The sequence below is a fragment of the Mirounga angustirostris genome, unplaced genomic scaffold (assembly GCF_029215605.1).
Source record: "Mirounga angustirostris isolate CCGP_5_RB_7025 unplaced genomic scaffold, mMirAng1.0.hap1 SCAF_5, whole genome shotgun sequence".
Classification (NCBI taxonomy): domain Eukaryota; kingdom Metazoa; phylum Chordata; class Mammalia; order Carnivora; family Phocidae; genus Mirounga; species Mirounga angustirostris.
Window position 1 is genome coordinate 22,463,140 of NW_026991713.1, and position 22,204 is coordinate 22,485,343.

A 22,204-nucleotide genomic window follows, 5' to 3' on the forward strand; every position below is an offset into this window, starting at 1 on the left:
ACCTGTACCTCCTGAGTGAACAGACACTGTTCTTTCCACCACATCAAGCTGAGCTTTACAGCTTTAGAGCTTGTTAAGCTTTGTCCTGCCCTCAGTCTGTCTCAAGTTCTCCTCCTGGACTCTATGCAAATCAAGGAATGTGATCATAGATACCAACAGGAGAGGAATGAAGTGAGACAAGGTATCACTTTTTTTTACTTCTAAATACAAGCATATTTGGACCTCAGCTCAAAACCCACATATTTATTCAACTGATGCCTACTGAGCACCTGTTAGATACTACACAATTATGCCTGATCCCAAGTTCAAAACCAAACAAGAAAAATGTGAATGGTGAGTTCAATCAAAACAATTTTTCCCATTGTTTTCTAAAAAATACTCACCTGCAGACGTTTTATATTGTCAACTGCAAGAACCGTCACTTCATTTTCTTGAAACACAACATCTATTTCTTGCTTTAACACAATAGCAGAATTCTTACATACTTTTTTTGTCTCCCAGAGCTAATTAAGAGATTAAAAAAACTAAAATAAGATAACCATATCCTGAAATATGTAAAGAGAAGGCTTAGAGTCTTAAAGCAAGATACAAAACATGCTTCATACTCAAAATACCTATGATGCTAAAAATTTTCAATTATTAGATTATAATTCAACAACAAATATTTGTTAATTACATGCTATAATGAGTAGTAGTTAGTATTAAGAGTAATGGGTGCTAGAGCCAAAATGCCCAAGTATGAACTCTAGTTCCACCTAAAGTTGTGACTTTGGGCAGGTTACTTAACCCAGTGTTATTCAAAGTAAGAACTCCTACTAGTCCTCAAACTGTCTGATGCCAAGATAAGGAGTCTGTACCAGAATGTAAATCAACTATATCACTAACAAACTATAAGCCGTATGCTTAGTGATATGATTCATCTTTTTTTAACAAGACTTTCTTGATGAAGGAAGCAGTGAGATGAATTACATTCTGGTTCATTTATTGAGACTGGCACTTTAAGCAGAAGTGACATAACCTTCCTGTGACTGTTTCCTCAGCTGACAAAAGGACTGCTGTGAGAATTAGAAAACATAAGTACAGTACTTCACACAATGTCTAGCATACAGTAAACACTAAAAAAAACTGTAGTTACATTGTGTATAAAACACTATATTAGATGCCACAGGGATAAACTCGGGTCCCTGGCCTCACAGACCTTACAATTGAAGACATGTGAACAAGCTGGAGGAGCAGTGGAGTACTGAAGGTGAGAAGTAAAGAAATCTGTACTTAAATTCAAAGTAGAATTTGGTAAGTACCATAAGAAAAGGACACAGAGTTATATGACATTAAAGAAGAAAGACATTCCCCCAAATGGAATATTAGGAAGAGCTTTGCAGAAGACTTGGGGGAACTTGTAGGATTGTTAACATTTCAACAAGAAGAGAGACAGGGAAACAGGGTATTCCAAACATAAGAGACCACATAAGCAAAAGAAGCAGGGAACTACAGGGTATTGGGAAAATGTGAGCAGTCCATTGTAGGCTACCTGTAGGAATAAACCAAAAGAAAGACTGAAGCCAGAATGAGGCCATACTGTGGAGAAGTTCAGTGTAAATTTAGGAGTACCTACTTATTTTTAGTAGACAAGGGAACCCTATCTGTTTTTGAGCAAAAACGACATGACTATATTGTACACGAAGACAATATCTTAGAAGCAGCATGTAGAAAACCAAAAAAGAAAAGACTGTGGCAAAGACTAATACATTAAGAGAGGGAACATGCTGAGGTGCCTAGCTGGCTTAGTCAGTACAGTGTGTGGCTCTGGATCTCTGGACTGTGAGTTCGAGCCCCATGTTGGGCGCAGAGATTACTTAAAAATAATAAAATCTTAAAAAAAAGAGAGAGAGAGGCAACATGTAATGAGCACCTAAACTTGAAATGAAAAAGTAGAAATAGGGGCACCTGGTGGCTCAGTTGGTTAAGTGTCTGACTCTTGATTTCAGCTCAGGTCATGCTCTCAGGGTTGTGAGATGGGCTTGCAATGGACTTGCACTGGGCGTGGAGGCTGCTTAAGAGTCTCTCTCTTCCTCTCCCTCTTTTCTTCCCCGCCCCCTACCTCTCTCTCTCTACCCCCTCTTAAATAAATAAATAAATAAATAAATAGTAGAAATAAATGACAGAAAATGGAAAGGCAGAATCCATTACAATTGGCAAGTAATTAGATATGGAAATTTAAAGTGGAGAAAAGAGTCAAAAATTAAGTCAATATATTACCTAGTAAATATTTAAATTAACCAAAATACAGTTTAATCATTGTACTTCTCTAGCACCTGGCTCGTGGTAATACTCAGTGAACATGTATGGGATGAATGAGACTGTTACAGTCCATATAACAGCACTTTTCAAGGATAAATATTAATCTAGTAGTTTCTTGTTTTAATTCCCCCAATACTGCTCATCAATTTCTTAGTTTGTTAGATGTAGACATCAACAAATGTCTAAATGAAAATCTTAATATTTCTCACCCTGATTGTCTGGTCATCAGAAGATGTCAAAAATGATGATCCATCAGGAGAAAACATCACACAATGAACCCAACTTAAATGTCCTCTGCAATCAGCCACTTTTAAATACGAATCCATATTCCACAACTACAGAATAAACATAGCATACAGGAAATCACATTCTTAAGCATTTTGAACATATCAAGAATATTAAAAATAGCAAAAGTAAACCAGTAATTTCACTTCTATGAATATAGGCCAAAAACAAGCTAGCAAAAATACAGAATGACTTGTGCAAAAGATTATTCATTGCATCTTATCTTTAATATCAAAAGAACTAGAAACAACCCAAATGACCATCAACAGGGAACTGACTGAATAAACTACATAATGGAATATTATATAACTGTAAAAACACCCAGATAATGACTAGTCACTGGGATATATTGTTTACAGAAAATAAGCAAAGAGCATATATATTTCTACAGAAGAGTATAAAAGGGCGCCTGGGTGGCTCAGCCGGTTAAGCATCTACCTTGGCTAAGGTCATGATCCCAGGGTCCTGGGATCGAGTCCCGCATCAGGCTTCCTGCTCAGCAGACAGCCTGCTTCTCCTTCTGCCTACCGCTCCCCCTGCTTGTGCTGTCTCTGTCTCTCTCTCTGACAAATAAAAAAAAAATCTTAAAAAAATAAAAATAAAACTTTTTTAAAAAAAGCTTTGATTTAGAATCATGCAAACATTTAATTTTTTTAAATAAAAAAAATAGACTATTTTCCACTGTCATCTAATCCTTGTTTCAACAAATGGCAAAACCCTACAATAAATGAATATGCTAATTGTACAGGTACACATTTCTGTTATTCATGCTTATTACGAATTGTCAATGTCTGCCACCCTGGCTGTATTTTGTCCCTGCTGTAAATTACTCAAATATATTCCAGTCTAATGAAGTACCATATGTGCCTGAGTTCCTCTCATTACACTCTGAATGACAGACCTACTTTATGATTTCAGAACAAGCATGGAGAAAACAAGTACTTCATCACATGCCCAGTGGTTTTCAATCAGTGAGTTCTATGGTTATAAATTAATTGTATGACATTTTCTTTGCCTTATTGCTAGAGTCCAAGTTCCTGTGGACACATAGAGCTAAAAGCCAGAAACGAAAGTGGTTCTATAACTAAAAAATCTCCCTTGAAAATCCTTCCCTTTTTCCTTCTTGTTCTTTCCCATCATTTCTCAGAGCCCCCAAAACCAGGTCCCTATTTTAAGAAAAAAGACAATGTTTCCTGGAGCTTTCTAATAGCATAGGGTCGGGATTGTAGAAGTGACAGGAAAGGCTGAAAGAAGAGTTCTTCCTCCACTAGGAGGAGCACTAGGGGAGAAGCAACACTCCTTAAAATCCTGACAAAAACCCAGAAAGAGGAAATTTCCAACATCTGCCTTGAGGATCTATAGATAAGATCTCCTACCACATCTGAAACTTTCAAATCAAGGACTCCCCTGAAGAGAACACTGCCCACAGCACTCTACTTCTTCCCACCATTTCAAACAGGACTGGAGCTTGTTCACACTTAATGCCTATGCTTCCGATGGGTAGATTCTTGGCAGGGAAGTTCTTCAGTGTTAGTTGCACTGTACTTGCTTCTGTACTTGTAATTGAGTAGAGATTACAGAGCACACCCACTCTCATCTTATCTCCATGCTGACGGACTACAGCTCAGAAACTCTCCCCCAACAGCTCTGCAGTAAGGAACAAAGTTGTCAAACTCGCTAAAAATTGCTGAAATAAGCACGGAACACTAAAGAAGTGCTTGCAGTAGTCAAGCTTCCTTTGAGGAGAGCCTGTGAACCAAGTTGATTTCTCTATTTTCCAGATAAAGGCCATACCCACCTTCTTGGACTGTCACCACAAGGAACTTCAAACTACCTGATGGTAAGACCCACTCAAGGAATAAGTAGTAATAAAGCTTGGAAAAACTAATCCATCTTTGGAAAAAAAAACCCATCAGTTCACTGCTTTTTGAAAAAACTTAATATAGCCATTCACTGGGTGAAATTCTTCCAGGACCAGTCAGGTATAGATTCTGAATATAAAATCTATCAGGTAAGTACAAAATTATAAATATTAACAGGCAATTTTTAAGAGTCATTTTACTCATTAGTGCTCACCAATGAACATCCTAGGTTAACCAATTCTAAATTAACTTTTGTCTTCTTCTCAGTGATCTAAGAAATCTGAACTGGACTCATCTCTCATCCTTTCTTTTATAGAAGATCCTGTCTTTCATATTGTTTAAGAGATGCCATGTTTCTGCCTAGGAAACCAGTGTTCATTCCACTGTTTCCCCAGACCTTGGCACATGCTAGGCATTCAACAAATACTTGCTGAATGATACTGTCATTCCCTGTCATACTATCAAATCAAATCTTCAATCACTGCTAAAGTAATAAGGCTGGCTATATAGTTTAATATCCTAAAGCTATAGGTCATTATGCTGTGAAGAAAATGCTCTACTATTTCTCAAACATTCTCAGTAGTTAATGGTTTAAGTAGCCCATTCTTGGCAGAGGTACAACCTCACAGAGTAAGTGAACTACTCACCTCCACACAGCACTGGGACAAAGCCACCACTGCCAAATGATTTTGCGGGGAGAAGTCACAATACTGGATGGTGCTGTGATGGCCTGTAGGGATTTCTGCCAATAAGCCACTGGTATGAATGTCAAAAAGCTGTCAACATAAAATAGGTATCTATGAAAGTAAAATACTTTTAAAAATAAGCTATACTCAAAATGCATCTAAATTTTTTAAGTCCTGAAAAAATACAATTACTGATAACTGGCATAACTATTGACAGTCATAAATAAGATATAAATCAATATACACATACTTTTAAAATATTGCTCATCTTGAAACATGTTTCCTATAAAGAAAAATTTATCACGGATGATCTCTCAAGCTGGCCTAGGAAGAAATAAAACCTTTGTGAATAAATGAATGGACTAGCCAAATTAACATACAGAGCAGTTCTCCTGAATGCTTGTTTATTCAAAAGAGGAAAATGGATATTCATAAATGAAGATAATCAAAATAATACAGAGCAGAGGCTTGCTAAAATGAAATTAGCTCAACTATTTCTATTTCTCTTCAGAGCTATCAAATTACTCCATTATGATCATTTTCCCATTTTTGAACCAAAAAAAGCTATTTTCGAATAATGCAAGCTTCATTTCAACTTTTGAAAGATTTTTAAATGTTGAATATATTCTTCTGAAGTTTTTGCCAAATGATAAAAACATATATGTAGCATTGTGATTTAAGACCAAGGCATCGTACAAGATAAAAAAACAAAGCTTCCAGTGGAAGCCATGAACATGTATTGTGAATGCAGAGCCCTTCAAGCACACAGATGGTAAGCAGCACAGCATCAGGAGCCAAGAACAAAAGACAGGAAACCATAGTTACAATGCTTCCCAGGACAGGTCATTCTTAAAAATTAATGGTGGAGAGTGACAGAGGAAATTAGCAAGTACGGAATAGGCAGCTGTCTTAATTATTGGGTGGTAAAAAGTAAAGACCTAACAATTAGAGTAGGCTAACAGAAAAGAGTTCAAAAGAAATAAAGAGGAGGAGAATGCAGAGACCAAAGACTAAAAAATTGGGATCTATGTGTAGTGAAGGGTGATTTTAGGGTAGCTTTATTTTAGCAGGTAAAATAAAGATCTAGTCTAGATTTTTCAAACAAAGAGGCATTTCATGTAATATTAAGCTGTCTTCCTCTCTCACTGGAAAAGATCTTTTAAAATGTTCAAATTCAAATGTAAATCAAACCACAATGAGATGCCACTTCACACCTAATAAGATGGTTGTAATTTTTTGAAAAATGGAAAATAACAAGTGTTGGCAAGGAGAAAGTGGAACTCCTGTACACTACTAGTGGGAATATAAAATGGTACAGACAGAAAAGCAACCACTTTCTGGATGGTAGGACATGCGTCCGGAGAAGTGAATCCGAGGCGATATTCAGGAGGATAGACAGCGCGGAAGGGGGCCTTTGTTCACCGTTTCTGGCAAGTGATAGAGCAGCAGAGCAAAAAATCAGAACTTTTAGAAGTCTGCTCCGCTGAGAGACATCGCTTCAGTGGCTAAGCTGGGGGGGCGGGGTGAAACCCTCGCTGGGACAGTGTGGTCTCAGGACCCTCGGGGTAACAGGAAGACCGGGGGTGCCTGAGTGTGGCAGAGCTCTCAGGCATCGGAGTGAGAAAGCCGGCTGCAGAGACAGAGCCGAGATGTGGGCTCTCAGCTCGGGGTTGCCATAAACTGTGATCCACAGCACAGTCAGGCCACTGCTCTTCCAGCAGGGACCCAACAAGCGGCAGATCCGGGGAGACTCCCCTTCCTCCCCCAGGAGGAGCAGTGCGGGAGCTCACCACAGGAATCGGCTGGGTCTGGAGACTCCACACGGGGTCTGGTGCCAGAGATAGAAACACTGGGTCACAGGCCAAGTGAGCACGGAGCGCGGCTGGAGACCGGGGAGATGGGAGTGACTGACTGCTTTGCTCTGGAGGCTCACTGAGGAGTGGGGCCCCAAGTTCTCAGCTCCTCCAGGGCAGAGATTGGGAGGCCGCCATTTTCACTCTAGTCCTCCAAAGCTGTACCGAAAGCTTGCAGGGAACAAAAGCTCTGGAGAGCAAACCAGAGCAGATTACTCAGCCCGGACCGGCAAGGGCAGGGCAATTCCGCCTCTGGCAAAGACATTTGGGAACCATGGCAACAGGCCCCTGCCCCAGAAGATCAGCAAGAACAGCCAGCCAAGACCAAGTTTACCCACCAATGAGAACAGCAGAACTCCAGCACTAGGGGAATACTGCACATAGAATTCATGGCTTTTTTCCCATGATTCTTTACAGTCTTTGAAAGTTAATTTTTTTTAACTTTTTTTTTTTTTGAATTTTTCTTTTTCGCTTTTTCAACCAACATCTTATCAATCCCTTTTTTAAAAAAATCTTTTTTATTTTTCATTTTTAGAGTCATATTGTACCCCTTCATAGTAGTTACCCTTATTTTTGGTATAAATATTTAAGTTGTTATCTCTTTAAAATTTTGGAATACAGTATCTTCTAACAGATCAAAATATACCCTAAATCTCCAGTGTATGGCTTTGTTGTAATCTCCTGCCTGATCACATTCTCTCCCTTTTTTTTTTTTAAATCCTCTTCTTTCTTTTTTCAACCAACTTTTTTTTTTTTCCTAACATTCTATTTATTTATTTGACAGTGACACGTGAGAGAGGGAACACAAGCAGGGGGAATGGGAGAGGGAGAAGCAGGCTTCCCACCGAACAGGGAGCATGATGCGGGCTCAATCCCAGGACGCTGGAACCATGACCTGAGCTGAAGGCAGACACTCAACGACTGAACCACCGAGGCGCCCCAACCAGCTTCTTATCTTATCAATTCCTTTTATACAATCTTTTATAATTTTCATCCTTACAGTCATATTCCATCCCTTCATCATATTAACCCTTATTTTTGTCTTTTTTTTTATATTGGGAGGCACTTTCTTCTAACAGACCAAAATATGCCCAAAATCTAGTATGTGGCACTGATCTATGCACCAGCCTGATCATATTTGATCATATTCTGTTTTGTTTTGTTTGTTTGTATCTTTTTCTTTTTTTCTTTTCTTCTTCTTTTTTCTTCCTTACCCTTTCTTTTCCCCAGGTTTCAGGTCTTTTCTGATTTGTTTAGTGTATATTTTCTGGGGCCATTGTTACCCTGTTAGCATTTTGTTCTCTCATTCATCTATTCCTCTGGACAAAATGACAAGATGGAAAAAATCACCTCAACAAAAAGAACAAGAGGTAGTACCGACTGCCAGGGACCTAATCAATACGGACATTAGTAAGATGTCGGAACTAGAGTTCAGAATGATGATTTTAAAGATACTAGCTGGGCTTGAAAAATACATGGAAGTTATCAGAGAAACCCTTTCTGGAGAAATAAAAGAACTAAAATCTAACCAAGTCAAAATCAAAAAGGCTCTTAATGAGGTGCAATCAAAAGTGGAGGCTCTAACTGCTAGGATAAATGAGGCAGAAGAGAGAATTAGTGATATAGAAGACCAAATGATGGAAAATAAAGAAGCTGAGGAAAAAAGATAAACAACTACTGGATCGGGCGCCTGGGTGGCTCAGTTGGTTAAGCGACTGCCTTCGGCTCAGGTCATGATCCTGGAGTCCCTGGATCGAGTCCCGCATCGGGCTCCCTGCTCGGCAGGGAGCCTGCTTCTCCCTCTGACCCTCCCCCCTCTCATGTGCTCTCTCTCTCTCATTCTCTCTCTCTCAAATAAATAAATAAAATCTTTAAAAAAATAAAAATAAAATAAAATAAAATAAAAAAAACAACTACTGGATCACGAGGGCAGAATTCGAGAGATAAGCAATACCGTAAGACGAAACAACATTAGAATAATTGGGATCCCAGAAGAAGAAGAAAGAGAGAGAGGGGCAGAAGGTATATTGGAGCAAATTATAGCAGAGAACTTCCTTAATTTGGGGAAGGAAACAGGCATCAAAATCCAGGAGGCACAGAGAACCCCTCACAAAATCAATAAAAATAGGTCAACACCCCAACATCTAATAGTAAAACTTACGAGTCTCAGAGACAAAGAGAAAATCCTGAAAGCAGCTCAGGAGAAGAGATCTGTAAACTACAATGGTAGAAACATTAGATTGGCAACAGAGCCAATCCACAGAGACCTGGCAGGCCAGAAAGGACTGGCATGATATATTCAGAGCACTAAACGAAAAAAATATGCAGCCAAGAATACTATATCCAGCTAGGCTGTCATTGAAAATAGGTGAGATAAAAAGCTTCCAGGACAGGGGCGCCTGGGGGGCTCAGTTGGTTAAGTGACTGCCTTCGGCTCAGGTCATGATTCTGGAGTCCCGGGATCGAGTCCCGCATCGGGCTCCCTGCTCAGCGGGGGGTCTGCTTCTCCCTCTGACCCTCTTCCCTCTCGTGCTCTCTGTCTCTCATTCTCTCTCTCAAATAAATAAATAAAATCTTTAAAAAAAAAAAAAAGCTTCCAGGACAAACAAAAAATAAAGGAATCTGCAAACATGAAAACAGCCCTACAAGAAATATTGAAAGGTGTCCTCTCAGCAAAGAGAGAGCCTAAAAGTAACAGAGACCAGAAAGGAACACAGACAATATACAGTAACAGTCACCTTACAGGCAATACAATGGCACTAAATTCCTATCTTTCAATAGTTACCCTGAATGTAAATGGGCTAAATGCCCCAATCAAAAGACACAGGCTATCAGATTGGATTAAAAAACAAGACCCATCGATACGCTGTCTGCAAGAGACTCATTTTAGACCCAAAGACACCCCCAGATTGAAAGTGAGGGGGTGGAAAACCATTTACCATGCTAATGGACACCAAAAGAAAGCTGGGGTGGCAATTCTCATATCAGACAAATTAGATTTTAAACCAAAGACTGTAATAAGAAATGAGGAAGGACACTATATCATACTTAAAGGGTCTATCCAACAAGAAGTTCTAACAATTATAAATATCTATGCCCCTAACATGGGAGCAGTCACTTATATAAGCCAATTAATAACAAAAGCAAAGAAACACATCGACAATACAATAATGGTGGGGGGCTTTAACAGCCCCCTCACTGAAATGGACAGATCATCTAAGCAAAAGATCAACAAGGAAATAAAGACTTTAAATGACACACTGGACCAAATGGACTTCACAGATATATTCAGAAAATTCAATCCCAAAGCAACAGAATACACATTCTTCTCTAGTGCCCATGGAACATTCTCGAGAATAGATCACATCCTAGGTCACAAATCAGGTTCAACCAGTACCAAAAGATTGGGGTCATTCCCTGCAAATTTTCAGATCACAATGCTTTGAAACTAGAACTCAATCACAAGAGGGAAGTCGGAAAGAACTCAAGCACACATCCTACTAAAAAATGAATGGGTCAACCAGGAAATTAAAGAAGAATTTAAAAAAATTCATGGAAACAAAGGAAAATGAAAATGCAACTGTTCAAAATCTTTGGGATGCAGCAAAGGCAGTCCTAAGAGGAAAGTATATAGCAATACAAGCCTTTCTCAAGAAACAAGAGAGGTCTCAAATACACGACCTAACCCTACACCTAAAGGAGCAGGAGAAAGAACAGCAAATAAAGCCTAAACCCAGCCGGAGAAGAGAAATAATAAAGATCAGAGCAGAAATCAATGAAATAGAAACCAAAAGAACAGTGGAACAGATCAACAAAACTAGGAGCTGGTTCTTTGAAAGAATTAACAAGATTGATAAAACCCTGGCCAGACGTATCAAAAAGAAAAGAGAAATGACCCAAATCAACAAAATCATCAATGAAAGAGGAGAGATCGCAAACAACACCAAAGAAATACAAACAATTATAAGAACATATTATGAGCAGCTCTATGCCAGCAAATTAGATAATCTGGAAGAAATGCATGCATTCCTAGAGATGTATCAACTACCAAAACTGAACCAGGAAGAAATAGAAAACCTGAACAGACCTATAACAGCTAAGGAAATTGAAGCAGTCATCAAAAATCTCCCAAAAAACAAAAGCCCAGGGCCAGATGGCTTCCCAGGGGAATTCTACCAAACATTTCAAGAAGAATTAATACCTATTCTTCTGAAACTGTTCCAAAAAATAGAAATGGAAGGAAAACTTCCAAACTCCTTTTATGAGGCCAGCATTACCTTGATCCCCAAACCAGACAAAGACCCCATCAAAAAGGAGAATTACAGACCAATATCCCTGATGAACATGGATGCAAAAATTCTCACCAAAATACTAGCCAATAGGATCCAACAGTACATTAAAAGGATTATTCACCAAGACCAAGTGGGATTTATCCCTGGGCTGCAAGGTTGGTTCAACATCCGCAAATCAATGTGATACAATACATTAATAAAAGAAAGAACAAGAACCATATGATCCTCTCAATAGATGCAGAAAAAGCATTTGACAAAGTACAGCATCCTTTCTTGATCAAAACTCTTCCGAGTATAGGCATAGAGGGTACATACCTCAATATCATAAAAGCCATCTATGAAAAACCCACAGCGAATATCATTCTCAATGGGGAAAAACTGAGAGCTTTGCCCCTAAGGTCAGGAACACAGCAGGGATGTTCACTATCACCACTGCTATTCAACATAGTACTAGATGTCCTAGCCACAGCAATCAGAAAACAAAAAGATAAATAAAAGGCATCCAAATCAGCAAAGAAGTCAAACTCTCACTCTTTGCAGATGATATGATACTTTATGTGGAAAACCCAAAAGACTTCACCCCAAAACTCCTAGAACTCATACAGGAATTCAGTAAAGTGGCAGGATATAAAATCAATGCACAGAAATCAGTGGCATTTCTATACACCAACAACAAGACAGAAGAAAGAGAAATTAAGGAGTCAATCCCATTTACAATTGCACCCAAAACTATAAGATACCTAGGAATAAATCTAACCAAAGAGGCAAAGAATCTGTACTCAGAAAACTATAAAATACTCATGAAAGAAATTGGAAGACATGAAGAAATGGAAAAACATTCCATTCTCATGGATTGAAAGAACAAATATTGTGAAGATGTCAATGCTACCTAGAGCAATCTACACATTCAATGCAATCCCCATCAAAATACCATCCACTTTTTTCAAAGAAATGGAACAAATAATCCTAAAATTTGTATGGAACCAGAAAAGACCCCGAATAGCCAGAGGAATGTTGAAAAAGAAAAGCAAAGCTGGCAGCATCACAATTTCGGACTTCCAGCTCTATTACAAAGCTGTCATCATCAAGACAGTATGGTACTGGCACAAAAACAGACACATAGATCAATGGAACAGAATAGAGAGCCCAGAAATGGACCCTCAACTCTATGGTCAACTCATCTTCGACAAAGCAGGAAAGAATGTCCAATGGAAAAAACACAGTCTCTTCAACAAATGGTGTTGGGAAAATTGGACAGCCACATGCAGAAGAATGAAACTGGACCATTTCCTTACACCACACACAAAAATAGACTCCAAATGGCTGAAAGACCTAAATGTGAGACAGGAGTCCATCAAAATCCTAGAGGAGAACACAGGCAGCAACCTCTTCGACCTCAGCCACAGCGACTTCTTCCTAGAAACGTCGCCAAAGGCAAGGGAAGCAAGGGCAAAAATGAACTCTTGGGACCTTATCAAGATAAAAAGCTTTTGCACAGCAAAAGAAACAGTCAACAAAACCAAAAGACAACTGACAGAATGGGAGAAGATATTTGCAAATGACATCTCAGATAAAGGGCTAGTATCCAAAAGCTATAAAGAACTTCTTAAACTCAACACCCAAAGAACAAATGATCCAATCAAGAAATGGGCAGAAGACATGAACAGACATTTTTCCAAAGAAGACATCCAAATGGAACAGACACATGAAAAAGTGCTCAGCATCACTCGGTATCAGGGAAATCCAAATCAAAACTTCAATGAGATATCACCTCACACCAGTCAGAATGGCTAAAATTAACAAGTCAGGAAATGAGAGATGTTGGTGGGGATGCAGAGAAAGCGGAACCCTCCTACACTGTTGGTGGGAATGCAAGCTGGTGCAGCCACTCTGGAAAACAGTATGCAGGTTCCTCAAAAAGTTGAAAATAGAGCTACCATACGATCCAGCAATTGCACTACTGAGTATTTACCCCCAAGATACAAATGTAGGGATCCAAAGGGGTACGTGCACCCCAATGTTTATAGCAGCAATGTCCACAATAGCCAAACTGTGGAAAGAGCCAAGATGTCCATCAACAGATGAATGGATAAAGAAGATGTGGTATATATATACAATGGAATATTATGCAGCCATCAAAAGGAATGAGATCTTGCCATTTGCAACAACGTGGACAGAACTGGAAGGTGTTACGCTGAGTGAAATAAGTCAATCAGAGAAAGACATGTATCATATGACCTCACTGATATGAGGATTCTTAATCTCAGGAAACAAACTGAGGGTTGCTGGAGTGGTGGGGGGTGGGAGGGATGAGGTGGCTGGGTGATAGACATTGGGGAGGGTATGCGCTATGGTGAGCGCTGTGAATTGTGCATGACTGTTGAATCACAGATCTGTACCTCTGAAACAAGTAATACATTACATGTTAAAAAAAAAAAGAAAAAGAAGATAGCAGATGGGGAAGAATGAAGGGGGGGAAATCGGAGGGGGAGATGAACCATGAGAGACGGCGGACTCTGAAAAACAAACTGAGGGTTCTAGAGGGGAGGGGTGGGAGGATGGGTTAGCCTGGTGATGGGTATTAAAGAGGGCACGTGTTGAATGGAGCACTGTGTGTCATACACAAACAATGAATCATGGAACACTACATCAAAAACCAATGATGTAATTTATGGTGATTAACATCACATAATTTAAAAAATAAAATAAAATAAAATGGTACAGATGGTTTGGTGGTTCCTCAAAAAAGCTAAATTTAGAATTACCATACGACCCAACAATTCTACCACTTGGTGTGTACACAGAAGATCTGAAAGCAGGAACTCAAACAGATTCCTATACACCATGATCACTATATCATTATTCACAGCAGCCAAAAGGTGAAAACACCCAAGTGTCCATCAACAGATGAATGCATAAAAAAAAGTGTTATATCCATATAATGGAATATTATTCGGCCATAAAAAGGAATGAAGTTTTGTACATGCTACAACATGGATGAACCTTGAAAATATTAGGCTAAATGAAATGAGCCAGATACAAAAGGACCAATATTATATGATTCCACATATATGAAATATCTAGAATAGACAAATTCATAGATTAAAGGTTATTGGGGGGGAGCAGCGCCTGGTGGCTCAGGTCATGATCTCAGGGTCTTGGGGATCGAGTCCCACCTCTAGCTCCCTGCTCAGCAGAGTCTGCTTCTCCCTCTCCCTCTGCCCCTTCCCAACCCTGCTCATGTTCTCTCTCTCAAATAATCTTTTTTTGTTTAATAAATAAAGAAATAATTAAAAAATAAAGATTACCAAGGGCTAGAGGCAGAGAGGAATGGGTAGTTATTAGTTTCTGGTTACAGAGTTTCTCTGTGGGGTGATGAAAAGTTTTGCAAATAGCGGTGATAGCTGCACAGCATTACGAATATCATTAACATCACTGAATTATACATTTCAAAATAGTTAAAATGATGGGACTCCTGGGTGGCTTAGTCAGTCAAGCATCTGCCTTCGGCTCAGGTCATGATCCTAGGGTCCTGGGATTGAGTCCCATATCGGGCTCCTTGCTCAGCGGGGAGCCTGCTTCTCCCTCTGCCTGCTCTACGTGCTGCTCTCCCTGCTTGCGCTCTCTCTCTGACAAATAAATAAATAATATCTTAAAATAAAAGAGTCCTTATCTTTAAAAAGAATAGTTAAAATGGCAAATTTTACATAGATATATTTTACAACAGAAAAAATTTATTCTTCAAATCTTACAAATTCAATGATTCCTTTTCTGTTCCTACAAATTTTAACAAATTTAAGACAAAAGGAGATATTTTTAATTTCATGCTAAAGGTATAAACCCATAAGCACCCAAGATCAAAGGGTCACAGCAACTAGATCAATAACAATATAAACGGCTCCTCAGTGAGTTTTATATAACTATATGGTATAATTCAGTCTTTAAAATTGTACTATCGGGTGGCCCAGTCGGTTAAGCGGACAACTTCATCTCAGCTCGAGTCGTAAACTCAGGGTCGTGAGTTCAAGCCGTGCATTGGGCACCATGCTCTATGCTAGGCATGGAACCTACTTTAAAAGAAAAAAAATACACACACACACACACACACACACACACGATCTCAGGGGATTTAAAGAGCTCTCAAGAGACTCAGGCCTCTTCCTAGGCCAGTGCTCTCACCAAGGAGAAGGCCATGTTCAGTTCAAGCACAAAGACAATGAAGCCCAATGGCAAGAAGCCGGATGAGTTTGAATCCGGCATCTCCCAGGCTCTCCTTGAGCTGGAGATGAACTCAGACCTCAAAGCCCAGCTATGGGTGCTGAATATAACAGCAACCAAGGAAACTGAAGTGGGTGGTGGTCAGAGAGCTATTATCATCTTTGTTCCTATTTCTCAACTGAAATTTTTCAGGAAATCCAAGTCTGGCTAGTCCAAGAATTGGAGAAAAAGTTGAGTGGGAAGCCCATTGTCTTTACAGCTCAGAGGAGAATTCTACCTAAGCCAACTCGAAAAAGCCATACAAAAAATAAGTAAAAGTGCCCCAGGAGCCACACTTTGACAACCCATTGCATGACGCAATCCTGGAGGACTTGGTTTTCCCAAGCAAAATTGTGGGCAAGAGAATCCATGTGAAACTGGATGGCAGCTGACTCATAAAAGTTCACTTGGGTAAAGCATAGCAGAACAACATGGAGCATAAGGATGAAACTTCTCTGGTGCCCATAAGAAGCTCACAGGCAAGGATGCTAACTTTGAGTTCCCAGAGTTTCAGTTGTAAACAAAAATGATTAAATAAAACATTCATGGCGTGCCTGGGTGGCTCAGTCATTAAGCGTCTGCCTTCAGCTCAGGTCATGATCCCAGGATCCTGGGATGGAGCCCCAGGTCAGGCTCCCTGCTCTGGGGGAAGACTGCTTCTCCCTCTCCCACTCCCCCTGCTTGTGTCCCCTCTCTGGCTGTCTCTCTCTCTCTGTCAAATAAATAATATCTTAAATAAATAAATAAATAAACATTCACAGTAAAAAATAAATAAATAAAATAAATAAAATTGTACTATTTTGGGTGTGGAGAATAGGAAGAGGTTGGTAAAAAGATACGAACTTTCAGTTAGAAGGTGAATGAGGTCTGAGGATCTAACATATAACATGGTGACTATAGTTGATAATACTGTATTGTATAAGTGAAATTAAGAGAGTACAAATTAAATATTCTCACAAAAAAGATAAGTACGTGAGGTGACAAATGTGTTATTTAACTCCATATGGGGGGAATGCTTTCACAATGCATACAAATATTAATTCATCACGTTGTATACTTTAAACATCTTAAACAATTTTGTCAACTGTACCTCAATAAAGCTGAAAATAAAACTGTAATATCTCTTATTCAAGTCTTTTAAAATTACTATTTGAATGGAATGTCACCGAGTCATAGAATACCTACCTTTCCAAATCCATGTTATAATGTGGGACAAATTATTTGGCTGCTCTGAACCTCAGTTGCCTCATTATTAGCAGAGGGCTATTGCAATCTGCTGTGTCCCTTGGATAGTTATATTAAAAGAAATAATATGTGAGAGCACTCTGAATACTACAAATATAAGCTATTATTAGATTTGAAAAAAAAAGGAAAGCATTTTTTTGTCATTCACTATTTTTACATATTGTCTTCCTACAGAATTCTTACAATAGTCTCCAGTTGTTGACAAATATTTCTATCACAGTCACAAAATCCTAATAAATTTCAGGGGTAAGAAAGCACTTTGAAAATCATCTAAACCAATGTATTCAAAATTGTAAAAAAAAAAAGCGATGTAGAAAATAGTCCATGTTTTCAATAAATCTGAGAAACACCGGATTAACCAACATAAATTATTTCTGTATTACAGAACTTCTGGAGGCCTTAAGTATGTTAGTATACACTGAGTAACTCTAATGGGGGAAAGCAATACATAACATTTCCCAAACCTACGTGACCACAGAGACTTTTCCTCACAAAGCCTATTGCCATCCCTGGAACACAGTTCTGAGAACTATGAAGTTAGGGAGTCTGGCCCAAATCACACAGCTATACTTTCATTATATCAATAAACAATAAAATTATATCAATTTTACAATGCAAAATCAGTTGACATTTTCATTTTCTTTAAATCAGGCTAATTTTGGCTTGTTAAAATACTGATACTTACAAAGATTTTATTTTTTGCTGCCACCATTATCCTAGCACCATCAGCAGACCATGAACAGCATTTCACGATCACTTCCATATCCTCTTGAGGCTCCTCTGAATTTAGGAAGAACTGCTTCACATTAATGCTTTTCCTCTCGTTTGCTGATTTCACATCCCAAAGCTTCAGATTGAAAAATTTTAAAAATGTTTGTTTTAATCTCAAATCACACCTCTAGAATTCCACCTGGATTAAATGCAAATATTCACTTTTTCTAATGAACTGTTTTCACTTATGCATGACTTTAAAAATTAAGTACTCCAGCTTCATTCAGCACCTTCCTAAAGAGAAAAAAAAAAAACTAGAAGCACTGCCTGAAATGCAAAATGCAGAATGTGAAACTAAATAAAATGTTAAAAACTCCTTGCATGGTGTGGAGTATGCTAAAGATTAGGTGTTGACAGTAAGATGAGACTAGAAGAAAGGTGAGAAGGCTCACAACTTGCATCTGCTGCCCTCTGCCGTGCCAGGCATGAAGTTCCCATCTACTATATGCACAGCCCGGACAACACACAGGGCCCAGGCTAAGCCGAGTTAAACACAGCAGAGCATCCAGGGACATAAGGAAGTCTCTGAAAATAGAAAACAAAGAATATACTGAAAGGAAGCAAGACACCTTGTGTGTTTGGTGGGGCCAGACAGAGCTCTAAAACAACTGGATCCTGAGGAATGGGATACAAAAGACTCTAAACCTCACTTACTAGGAGAGCCACCCGAACAGCACAAAAGAAACAGGCCTTCAAGAAGACCCATCTTCACTCCCCTGGGCCTTGAGCAGCATCCCAGCTTCAAAGAGTGATAATGGCTGCCATGCTCAGACCAAGGGTTGGCCAACGACATGGACAAAAAAAAAAGAAAGAAAAAGAAAGAAAGAGAAAAGGAAAGGAAAAAAAAAGCTGCTTCTTAGGTTTTAACTCAGCTTCCAAAGCACAGTTCCAACGTAAAACCAGATTTCTGACCAGGCACATTTTTTTTTTTTTAAAGATTTTATTTATTTATTTGACAGACAGAGACATAGCGAGAGCAGGAACACAAGCAGGGGGAGTGGGAGAGGAAGAAGCAGGCTTCCCGCAGAGCAGGAAGCCTGATGTGGGACTCGATCCCAGGACCCTGGGATCATGACCTGAGCCGAAGGCAGATGCTTAACAACTGAGCCACCCAGGCGCCCAACCAGGCAAATTTTTAAATCTCTCTCAAGTTTAGAGACATATTACATACACTAAGGAATACAGCCAATACCAAAACCTTTCCCCTTGCAACAAAACTGGATGAAGCAAGAGATATCAGATACTAAAACAGCCTTTCTTGATACTTAAAGAGAGAGGGAAAAAACCCTACATATAAATGCCAGAAGCTTCAGTCACATCAACTAAACATGAAAAATCATACTGTTTCTCTCTTAATATAAAAAACAAAGAAACCACTGTCTAGATTTAAGAAAGAAAAAAAAAAAAAAAACTAACACAACCCAATTTCATTACATCTGTCTAAACTACATTTCTGCATCTGGACCTGACTTCAGCTCCTATCCAATGAGTGATGAAATTCCATGTATCAAGGGACCAAGTAAATACAACATTTGATTTTGAGTAAGTCACTACACTGTATCAAGGCCCATGGGCACCCTGGCCCTTGTGTGTTTAAATGGCAATTTTTAAATAAAACTCACATTTTGAAATGGTTTATCAACAGGGCCTGAAAAACATGCTGATCAACATGATACCCTGCAAAATGCTTAGAAGATTACAGAGCCATTTGGGGCAGGAAATAATTTTACAGTTCTTCATCCTCTCAGAAGGCAAAAGCTTTAGAAGACTTTGACCTTGAAATGCTGTTATCCAACCTCATTTTGCAGGACCTCTGCTTACTACCTTTCAGTGTATCAGCACGAACCAGCTAATGATACTGGCTTAACAGCACTGTGGGAAAGCCGCCACAAAAATGGCAGTTCTCACCAAGAGTGCACTACTGTCTCCCCCCTGCTGCCAGTGCTCTGTGCTCTACAACCACATTTTGCTACTCACACATGAAGTCAAAATCCTGTCCCTGAAGACTTTTTAACATTTTTTTCTTTTGAGTTTGGAGAAGTCTTAATCTGATTTGAAGGGGCACAGCAAAGGTTTATCATCTTGAACACATTAACAACTATACTAGTCACTTTGAGACTATATAAATAAATCAGGTATAGATAGCTCTCTCAAAGAGTTTACAGGTCAATAAAGGAGGTAAGACAAGCCATAAGTGACCCTAAGACAAGGTACATCAGATGTGTCATATGAGAGGGCTGATCTTCATGGTGTCCACCTCTGCAAAAACTGTTCTCTCAAGCCCACAGCAAAATGAGGTTGGATAAGAGCCTACTGTACACCAACTTAGGACAACAGAATTTCAACACTAGAAAGACAAAGGGAACACCCTATAGCCTAGATTCTAGGCTAAAAGGTCGGCATAAGCTAAAGTACAAAAGGAGAAAGCAAAGACAATAAAAAGGGAGAAGAGGCTGCAGTTTGGGTGCAGCATCAGGTGCCTGCCTGAACACATCCTGGACACAGCCCTCACCTGTTCTAAGAGCACCCTTTTACCATGTCCATAGCCTCTCTCTCCAACTGGATTCTGAACAACTTCAGGCCAGGAATTAATTGTTTGGTGTTTTGTTTTGTTTTAGTATTTAAAACCCAAATGCCAGTGTCTGGCACATAGTAAGTATTTAATAAATAATCAAAAAACACATTTATAATACATTTATTAAATGTATTAAAATTCAAATGTATTAAATTACATTTTAAATGAAAAGACATTTATGATGGAAAACTCCTAATGTCAGACTCTTCTCATGTTTCAAGCACAGGTGAGTAGAAACAAAGTGTTACTGAAGGAAATAGGGTTCAGGTTCAAGATGCAGATAGAACGCACAAACATTCATCTTCACACCCTCCCAAAATCCATGTAAAAAGCAAGAGTAAAGAGAATTCTCCATACGCGTAGTTCACAAGGCAAAGGAGAAAGGAGGAAGAGATAACAACAACAAAACTGTAAAGGCTAAAAAAAGCAGAAAGATAAGCAATAAGGAGACTCCTAAAAACTGCATCCTGAGTCCACCAGGGGGAAAGCCAAGCAGCAGCCCAATTCATAATAAAACTCCTAAAAGGCTAAGGAAGTGTTGCACCAGGTACCCTCTGATAAGGGCGGGGAAATCCATTGAAATCCCCTTCCCATCTATGTAATCCAGGTTGGTGTATCCCTACTCTAGCTGAAGAATAGAGGGTTTTTCTACACCCGGCACAGTTGAGAGCAGAGTCACCATTCTGAAAATAGGGAAATTAAGAGAGAGTCTATATCCCAAATGTTGAGATCTCTACCTAAACATCTTCTTGCCAAACAGACTTATACCCTACAGGTAGGAACCTGAAGATTTTTCTCTGAATATCCAACAAGATCAAGACAAAAGATCTAAGGAGTCTGGCATTAGGAGTTTACTATCAAAAATGGCAAGCAGATAACCCCACAGAGAAACTCACAATAAGCAAGCTCACAATTCCCTATCAGCTTTTTGGTGCTGCACTCTTAAATATGAGCAGGATATATATCTAATACATATACAGATCTTCCTCAACTTACCATAGGGCCCAATAACCCCATCATAAGTTGAAAATGTATTTAATAACGTTACCTACGGAACATCATAGCTTAGTCTTAGCTACCTTAAACGTGCTCGGAACACTTACATTAGCCTATAGCTGGGCAACATCATCTAACAAAGCCTATTTTATAATAAAGTGTTGAATATCTCATGTAATTTATTAAATACTGTACAAAAAGTGAAAAACAGAATGGTACTATAGATACAAACAGGTTGCAAGTGTATCGGTTGTTCACCCTCCTGACTGCATAGCTGACTGGGGGCTACAGCTCACTGCCACTGCCCAATATCACAAGTGAGGATCATACTACATATCACTATCCAGGGGAAAGATTAAAATTCAAAATCTGAAGTACAGTTTCTACTGAATGTGTATCACTTTTGCACCATCATAAAGTTGAAAACTCCTAAGTCAAACCATTTTAAGTCAGAAACCATCTGTAGATATATCCAAGATCAGATAGCTAAGCTCTATCTTTAAAATGCAGACAGAAACCAAAACCAACAGAGAAAACAGCAATTATACATATGAATTTTTTTAAAAGAAACTATTAACATTCACAAAAAGATAAAAGATATTAAATCCATGAAACAAAAACAGGAAAAAAGGAAAAAGGAAACTGATCATAATGGGTACTTAAAAACATGACAACAGAAGGATTAGAAAGTAAAGCTAGAAAATAAAGCTAAAGAAATCTTCCAGAAAAGAGGGCAAATGAACAAAGAGAAGGAGGCAAAATAATAACCAAAAAAACAAACAGAAATTCAAGAAAGAAAAGGTAGAGAAGAATAAATAAAAAAATTAAAGGAAGCCTATAGAACTGAAGTATTTGAATTTCCAAATTGAAAGAAGCCACCGAGGGGCAACTGGGTGGCTCAGTCAGTTGAACGTCCAACTCTTGGTTTTGGCTCAGTTCATGATCTTGCGGTTGTGGGATCGAGCCCCAAGTCGGACTCTGTGCTCAGTGCAGAATCGGCTTCAGATTCTCTCTCCCTCTCACTCACTCTGTCTCAAATAAAGAAAGAAAAGGAAGAAAAGAAAGAAAAGAGAAGAGAAAA

At 39.0% G+C, this 22,204-nt stretch overlaps 1 protein-coding gene and 1 pseudogene across 7 annotated transcripts in view; one reads left to right on the forward strand and one right to left on the reverse strand.

Moving 5' to 3' along the window:
• APAF1 (apoptotic peptidase activating factor 1) overlaps nt 1–22,204 on the reverse strand; it is a 104,460-nt gene that overhangs the window by 35,693 nt on the left and 46,563 nt on the right. For 6 of the 7 annotated variants that reach the window (XR_010411379.1, XR_010411380.1, XM_064590753.1 and 3 more), the window contains 4 exons: nt 17,467–17,628; nt 5,096–5,224; nt 2,511–2,636; nt 384–503 (listed from right to left, as the gene is read on the reverse strand). Coding sequence is in view for 5 of the 7 variants with exons in the window: in XM_064590753.1 (XP_064446823.1) it covers nt 384–503; nt 2,511–2,636; nt 5,096–5,224; nt 17,467–17,628 (537 nt within the window). In the remaining 2 variants the exon portion in view is untranslated. The remainder of the gene's footprint in view (nt 1–383; nt 504–2,510; nt 2,637–5,095; nt 5,225–17,466; nt 17,629–22,204) is intronic. The other variant, XM_064590755.1, reaches the window with a different exon arrangement.
• On the forward strand, nt 15,472–16,056 carry LOC123843400 (small ribosomal subunit protein eS7-like; annotated as a pseudogene).